Raw genomic sequence first — 8,684 nt, forward strand, 5'->3', positions numbered from 1 at the left:
CAGAGCAACTCTGTATAAGTGTAGAGAAATGAGAGATTCCCATTCAAAATTAATGATTTATCATTTACTATTAATTCTCAAAGTATGATAATTTTTGTTACCATATGTATATTTCCTGTGGAAGCTGTCTTAAAGATATCAACTGAGGTATTGCATATTAAGCTCACAACACAGCTGATATCTTAGGTATGGTATAATTTTTAGATGGTGGTGGTATAAGTTTGTGAGTTAGTAAATGTACATTTCAGTTTCAGACAAACTCATGGCTTGCAGAGGATAAATGTAATAAATCAGTCTTTAATTAAACTACAAGTTATACTGAGATACAAGTATTTTATTTATATTTCCTTATGAGTATGAAATACAGTCCAGGTGGAAATCTCTGCTTATTTAATCACTGTGAGTTAGATTTGCATTATTTAAAATGTAAATTCCTCCCTATCCTCAAAGTTGATTAATAACATGATTTCTTGATGGAACTTGGAGTTCTGGGTATATCTGCCCATTATTCCCCATATAAAACAAAGGCAAAGAAATAAAAACATTACCTGATCACTGAATGTTCTTTCCAGTGACTGCTGTCAAGTTAAGGCATTTGCAGTCCTGTCCGCAGTATGCACTGAAAGCTCATAATCATTGGTTTAATTCAAGTAAAATTAAGGGTAAGATATTTTCTTTAAAAAGGGAAAAAAAATCCACTAACCATCAAAGACCTTTGTCCTCAAAGTATTACTTTGTGAAACATCTAGAGAAAATATTATACTTAGTATCAGTCTTATAATAATGAGCCAAATAAAGAGAAATATCTAACAAGGGTAATTAAACCATAAATGTGTATTTTAAAATGATAGAGCTAGAGAACATAGAAGCACATTTGATGGGGCAATTTCCATTAAATACTAGAGTTTATGTAGCCACATTTTGTAAATCTAAAAACCCATGCATTATTGCATACCTAATATAAATAAAAATAAAGCATAAGTCTAGAAAGAAATAGTTTCCTCACATGGATTTTCTAAGATCCAGGAAGCATCCAGAACATCTACCGCTGCCTTGAGTCACAGATCTGGCCTCGGGAAAGGGTTTTGTGGGTCGTTACTTTGCCTGCATTTACAGTCCAGAGGTGAAAGCGAGCTGGATCATGGTATCAGACTGCTAAAACTGTGCTTCTTTTCAGAGTGGGGTAGAGACGGAGTTTGAAAGGAGATGATAAATATTTGAAAAAATTCCACTTGTGTGAGATCTCTGAGAGATTAGTTCAGGAACTACAGTCTGTTTGAGATGATTTTTAATGCCTTACTGCTGCTGCTACTAAGTCACTTCAGTCGTGTCTGACTCTGTGCGACCCCATAGACAGCAGCCCACCAGGCTCCCCCGTCCCTGGGATTCTCCAGGCAAGAACACCGGAGTGAGTTGCCATTTCCTTCTCCAATGCATGAAAGTGAAAAGTGAAAGTGAATTCGCTCCGTCGTGTCTCACTCTTCGCGACCCCAGGGACTGGAGCCTACCAGGCTCCTCCGTCCATGGGATTTTCCAGGCAAGAGTACTGGAGTGGGTTGCCATTGCCTTCTCTGTTTTAATGCCTTATATGACAGTTTAACAGCTTTTTTTTTTTTTTAACCAATCATGATTCTATTACCTTTTTATTGTTATGATTGGAAAGACAGTATTTTATGCTCCTTTAAAATGAATACTAAAATATTTTAAAGACAAATCTGAGTTATCAGAAGCATGCTTCATAAGCTTATTGCTTTTGTAAGCTGAAGACCACCATTTTGTTTCTCAGAGGATGATTTACTGCCATTTGGATACATAGCCAAAGGTTTTGGGAGTGTATTCCATCAATTCACATTCAGCATTTTCCAAGGATATAAAAAAATATATATATTTTACTGAATAGGACAATGAAAGATTAGAAGCTTGTTAGAACCATTCTAGTTAAATAGCTAACAACTTTTTTTATATTGGAAGAGATTCCTTAATGTGGTCAGCAAAACCTGGAAAAGAAAAACCTAAATATTTATGTAAATAAATAAATTCACTCAAGATAATGCTACAACTCAAAATAAAATCACAGTCCTTACATCCTTTCAAGTTCTCTAGTCCAAATTAAAAAAAAACTCAGTCCATGCATCTTTTCTATCTCATCACTTGGCATGCATATCACAGATTTGAAGGGTTTTGGTTATTTTTGCAGATATATGATTAGGATGTAAAAATTCATTATGTAAATACTCTCAGTAAACCAGAAAACTCTTTAGATAAGTCATATTATGAATATATATACATGTACATATATATATATTTAAAACTTGGAAAAACACACATTTTTCAATGTAAAACTTTAGTTGAATTTAGAAGAGTTCAATAGTAAATTTCAAATGAAAGGGATTTTTTCCTATGTTTGATTTAAGAGATAGAAAGTGAAGGAAATTAAGACCCACAGCATTTTATCCTAATTTGGTTATGAAGAGAACTACTGGAGTCCAAGATTTACCAAAATACAAATGCTGTCAGCTTTATCCACAGGTCTACAGAGGTGTTGGTACCTTCTGTTACAGGATATTTCTCACCTCTTTTTCCCACTTAGAGGTAGGAACTGCAGCAGGACTGTCTTCAGCTGGACAGATTTCAAAATGAATTTTTACAACCCAGATGATGGACTGGTGTATTTCAAAAGTGAACTCATGAGTTTTATAAACAACTTTCTCTTGCTCTCTCTTTTGTTTTTCTTCACTAGCTACATCATAATGGAGGAATAACATTTTAAAAATTTTGAATAGGCACTTACTGGAATTACAGTTAATCCTGATACAATCTAGATGGGGAAGAATAGATGAAAAATGAAAATTTATCCTTCAAGGTAATAGCTGCAGACATCCAATAAAATCACAGTCCACCCTTCCGGGGACAGACACATGCAAATATGGCCACTCCATATCATTTATTCTTTACATACTTCTAGAACCCAGATTCTTTGTTATAAAACTTCACCATTGGAAACAACGGGAGAAGAATTTTTTAAAAAATGGCCAACTCAAACAAAGCTACATGGTGACAAATCTAAGTGAAATAAAGAATTGTTAACTGTCAAAGATGCTTGGCTTAGACTGGCTGCAGCTTTCTTCCCATCTGTGAAAGAACAAATCATTGTTTACAATTTAATTAAAAAGTGCTCCGTCACAATGGGGAACAGTGCAAGCTCAGCTAGGCTCAGACATCTTGGACCTCCAAAATCTATTATCCCGCAAAGGCCAACAGAATGCTTTAGAATTGTGGTGGTCAAATGGAGAGCTAGTTGAAATTATTCTTATTTCACTCTAATGTATTTACTATTATTGTTGTTGCTGTTGTTACTATTACTTGCTTGGACAAAAAAAGGTAAACAGCCAGGAATTAGCTGGATTCCATGCCTTGTATTAATTGGAGAAAGAAATAAACACTTTGTTTCCTTTAGAAACTCTAGTGGCTAAGGAGTAGTGTCATTCCTGGGAGCACGTAGGCCTATTCCTCTGTTAGGAGCTAACTATGTTATCTCTATGTAATAAGTTTCAGGGTTATTATTGCTATTGATTTTTCTTTTCTTATACTTTCTTCTTATATAAAAGCAGATTCTCCAAGAATGGAATATCTGATCTGAATAGTGTAGATTATAATTATAAGGGTTATCTTTAAAGGACCATGTGGGGTGTTTTATGTTTATTTTATATGTAGATAAATATTTGTTGGATTTGGTTGTTGTATTGAATGCCTTTGGGGAACATGAAAAACACAAACCTAGATTCTGTTTCCATATAGCTGAGTTTGTCATGTGTCGTCAACCGCATCAGAAAAGTGGTTGCAAACAGCCAAGGATCAGCATCTACACAACTCTTTCCACAGAATGCTTTGCTGTTAGAAAATTCCCATGAGTGTGTTCACCTCCTCCGGCTAACAGCCCCTTTACTGAAACTAGGCAATTTTGATGGGCTTGTAGTAACCTATCATTGTCACTAGAGGGAACTCTAACAGAAGAGTAAAGTATTATGTGTTCTTCCGTAAAAAGAAAAACAACCTTATTATTGGACTTTTAAACTTAATGTTAATTGAATGTAATTGTATGAAACAAACTACTAATGAAATAATTTTATATTTTATGAGCTACTATTCTGCCCAGCAGAGTTTGATATATGTGGGGTTTTCACAAATGCCACATACCTCATCACATTTTCCTACACTTTTTGTAAATCTATGTAGTCTTGAATTTTATTTTTCTCTTTCCTCTTATTCATTATGTGTGTGTTCAGTACTTCCAGGAAATACAGTAAAACCTCATTAATTTGTACTCCTATTATTTGGAGTTAATTATAATATTGAAACTTATTGGGCAGAACATTTGTAATTCTTCATTCGCTATGAGCAGATTGTCTGAGAAAAATGAAACAAATTGTGAAAGGCCAAGTTTGGAAAAAAAACTGATTTCCAGTACACTGATGTAGCAACTTTCGTGAAACAATGTACTAATTATGGATAATTTTTAACCACCCATTAACATTAGCCTTGTAAGACCTTCCCTTAAGATTTTTTGAGCTACTAATTTGTGTTTTTGAATGTATTTGAAAACAAATATGCTTACATTATTTTTTTTAGTCTACAATTCATACTCTTTTTAATTTGGCCTGATTTTCCCCTAGATTTTATCCAGTTTGGTGAGGTTTTACTGTAGTGACTCTTTCTGAATGCTACAATTAAGCAGGAAAGCATTATTTTTCTGCGGAAGAGTCTGTGTTTTTAGTGTTCTCATGGCTGCTTGCTGAGGGCCGCAGACTTTGGGCATTGAAGGGTTGTGGATTGTTGTTTGATAGCAAAATATCACCACACAGTATTTCCAAACAGAAAAGATGGGATACCACGAAGGTAACTGTTCAAAGGAGAAGCCCAAGGATAGATAAAGAGCAACTGTTGATCTAAATCACAAACTAGATATTTGACATTTTATAGCATGTGCTATCCAAGTCAGAGTTGGTGGATTTTTATTTTATCTAAAAGGATTTTATCTATAACCAATCAGAATGTCAGTCAATGTAAAAATAGGAAATTCAGTTTGAGGCATCATCAAGTGTAATAATTCATATTTTCAATAATCTCATTAATGCACATGGCTTCCCTTTTAAGAACCCTCAGTGGAAGGAACCACAAAACAGTAAATTATGTTAAACAATATAAAAACAATAAAAAGATGTCCCCAAAACCTAAATGAATTTAAATAATGGAGATGAGACTATTAAGTGTTTTAACTTTCCATGGCAAATAGGCTACTCGATAAATGTTTGCAGGCAAAACTGAACAAAAAGTGAAAAGTGTTAGTTCAATGGGGGAAGGTGAGTTGTTACCTAGGTTGACCGTCAGTTTCACACGCCCTGCGTCCAGCTCCAGGCGGAGGGTGTCTGCTGAGTCTCTGGAGGTGGTTGCCATGAGAATGCCATATGCACGCTGGGATCGAAACCGTAAGGACACATCCTCAGCCTCCGTGTGCATCACCACCGGGAGCTGGATTTTCATAAACATACTCCCGTCATAGCTCAGAACCGTGGCTTCTATAGTTGGGAAATAAACATAAAAGCTCTGGGTCAGTTTAGTACATATAAACTTTGAAAAGGAAAAGCATGACCTATTAAAGGTTTCCATATAGAAGACAAGACACAAACTCGACTCATCTTCTTCCAAAATGAGCAATTTTTTTTTTTAACTGGAAAGAGAAGTCACAGGAGAAGTATCTCTTAAAGTTCAAAGCAGAGGTGGCTGCACTTCCCTTTCTGTACCTAAAACAACTTCTATCTATAGGATTCATCACGTAGGATTATCCATGTTCATGGATGCATATCTTTTCTCAATAGCAGAGATCATATTATGTGTGTGTGTGTGTGTGTGTGTGTGTGTGTACAGCCATAGTGCAAGCCTGGATTGAAGTACTAGCTACTATTTATGCTTATTTGTATACGGCTAGGCCACTGATCAGCTCTGTGAAATTAAACTCGGCTCAAATCCTTCACTTGCAAAATGAGAGGGTGCTACTAGAACATCTCTAAGGCCTCTTCTTACCTCAAAAGCCCATGATTCTAAGGAAAGTTACTTTTATCATTTTTAAAAAATAATTTTGTGCCCCAATACAATCAAAAAAGAAACACTAAAATTATGACTTAAATACAAGAATCAAGTCAACACTTTTCCAAAGGTCATGTTCAGAAACAGAAGAACAATTGGTATTACCAAACAGCAGGTAATACATGTTCTGAGTCACTGGGGTGAACAAGGTAATTCATTTGCACAAAGACACAAACTGTAACTTCATATTAAAGTTCATTTGCAGATAAGGGGTAACTTAAAGCATTACCTGTAAGCACCACCCCGGTGTTCTGAAAAAATTAAGCTATCGCCAATAAGTTACTATGTACCTGGGTAACATTGAGTGAGGATGGGGGTGGAACTGAAGAGCTTGTATGGATGTGTGCTACTAGAGAAAAGTAGATGGCTTTAATGGAGAAGTTGCTTAATTTTGCATGAAACACAGAGAGGCAAAGAGCAAAACTGTTGATCTCAAACTGACTGCTTTAAGAAATAGTCAGCACCCCTTTATGTTAAACACCATATGGTTGTGGAACACTGTGAAACAATATGAATCATGTTGCTTTGTCATGGGTTCTGATAACTCAAGATACCATTTAATAAAAGAAAAACTACCTGAAATTAAAACAAACTAGGAAGTTCTCATTCTCTTGACTATTGACAGCAATTAACTTTAGTGATACAACCATGCCTATTATTAAGACTATATTTTGGAGCTGTGGTTTTGCAAGATTATCTTAAAATCAGGAAAATCAAGTATTGCTTCTAACAGACTTCAATCATTAGTTATCATCTAGGGGTTGAATGCACATCCAGAATCAGTAAGGGTTCCAGAGCTCCCTGCTTAGGACCTTTCTCTTCTCTCTACCTCTTAAGGGATCTGGGTCAACTCACATGCTCACTCCCCCTAATACTTATAAACAGTCCTAACTTCTCTCCTGAGCTCCCTCAAACATCCATCAGCCATTGCTTATTTGACATCTCCAATTTGAATAAGATACACACACCAATAATTAACAAATTCTCCAGCTCCAATGAACATGCTCCTGCTCTAGTGTTCTCCGTCTCTGTAAATAGCTTAACGCCATTACTCAGATCTTAACCTTTCTGCTTTCTTTCTTACCCTCTCTGCCATGTCCAATCTGTTTGCAAATCTGCAAGTCTTGTAGACTCTAATTCCAATCTACCTTCTGAATCAATCAGTTTGTGCCACTGCAGTACATCAGACTCTGCTCCCATGTCTCACATAGATCAACAAGGATAGCTCGTTCAATGGCCTCCCTACTTCTATTCTTTCTCCCTACACATAGTGGCCAAGCTAAATTTTTAAAGGAGCCAATCTGATCATATCACTTCATTACTTCATCTAACCACATCCACCCCACCCACCCCTAATCCTTCACCTCCCTACCCTTCGCCAATAGATTCCCACCACTGCAGTTCGAATAAAATCTGTATTCCTTGTTTAACTTATGACGTTTTCTGTGAATCAGCCCAGTCCATCTCTCAGCCTCAGCTTTTAGCATGTCCTCCCTTGTTTAGTAAATTCCAGCCACAATGATTTCATCTCTCATTCAAGTATTTGCACTTGAGGCATGTTCTGTCTTAAAAGGTTTTGGCCCCAGATCTTTATATGGCTGGTTCCTTCAGCATTCAGATTTCTGATCAAATGTTACTCCAGACGTACCTGTTGCAAGCACTCCTTTAATTCTCCCTCCAGTTATTCTATATCTACTTAGCATTTTTTAAATTACCATTTCTTATTTGTCTGTAATCTGTCTTTGGCCTTTTGTATGCACATCATTACAGCAGAGGCTGAGTCCTCCTACTTCTTTCTCTTATCATCAGACAAGTGCACCAGGCACATGGCAGAGCTTTGATAAACATTGACTGAATTAATGATTGGATTTGATACTGAAGGTATGTGAAAGAGCTTATTTCAATTTAGATATCATGTATATGTAAATACTAATAAGATTAAGTATTTATTCTGTCTATTATAAGTGAATCTAATTTTGGTGATGTATATGAACAAAATATTCCTTAAAGTCTACATTGGAAGCCATAATAATGTCATAAAAGACATTCTATGAGAGGGGTCTGTTTACCAAAAGAGGGGTCTCATGGTTAAGCACTGACCTAAGCACTGAGAAGATAAAATATAATCCCCTTTAAATATGATGATTTTACATCATATCACATATCTATCAATGGATCATATGTTTCCAATAGATCAGATCAGATCAGATCAGTCGCTCAGTCGTGTCCGACTCTTTGCGACCCCATGAATCGCAGCACGCCAGGCCTCCCTGTCCATCACCAACTCCCGGAGTTCACTGAGACTCATGTCCATTGAGTCAGTGATGCCATCCAGCCATCTCATCCTCTGTCGTCCCCTTCTCCTCCTGTCCCCAATCCCTCCCAGCATCAGAGTCGTTTCCAATGAGTCAACTCTTCGCGTGAGGTGGCCAAAGGACTGGAGTTTCAGCTTTAGCGTCATTCCTTCCAAAGAACACCCAGGGCTGATCTCCTTCAGAATGGACTGGTTGGATCTCCTTGCAGTCCAAGGGACTCTCAAG

The 8,684-nt window shown here is 36.5% G+C and overlaps 1 protein-coding gene across 14 annotated transcripts in view; it reads right to left on the reverse strand.

Moving 5' to 3' along the window:
- Positions 1–8,684, reverse strand: part of NRXN1 (neurexin 1) — a 1,228,156-nt gene that overhangs the window by 654,932 nt on the left and 564,540 nt on the right. For 13 of the 14 annotated variants that reach the window (XM_010855914.1, XM_010855913.1, XM_010855911.1 and 10 more), the window contains 2 exons: positions 5,373–5,576; positions 2,792–2,818 (listed from right to left, as the gene is read on the reverse strand). In XM_010855914.1, the coding sequence (XP_010854216.1) occupies positions 2,792–2,818; positions 5,373–5,576 (231 nt within the window). The remainder of the gene's footprint in view (positions 1–2,791; positions 2,819–5,372; positions 5,577–8,684) is intronic. The other variant, XM_010855906.1, reaches the window with a different exon arrangement.

The sequence above is a fragment of the Bison bison genome, unplaced genomic scaffold (genome assembly GCF_000754665.1).
Source record: "Bison bison bison isolate TAMUID 2011002044 unplaced genomic scaffold, Bison_UMD1.0 scf7180017864370, whole genome shotgun sequence".
Classification (NCBI taxonomy): domain Eukaryota; kingdom Metazoa; phylum Chordata; class Mammalia; order Artiodactyla; family Bovidae; genus Bison; species Bison bison.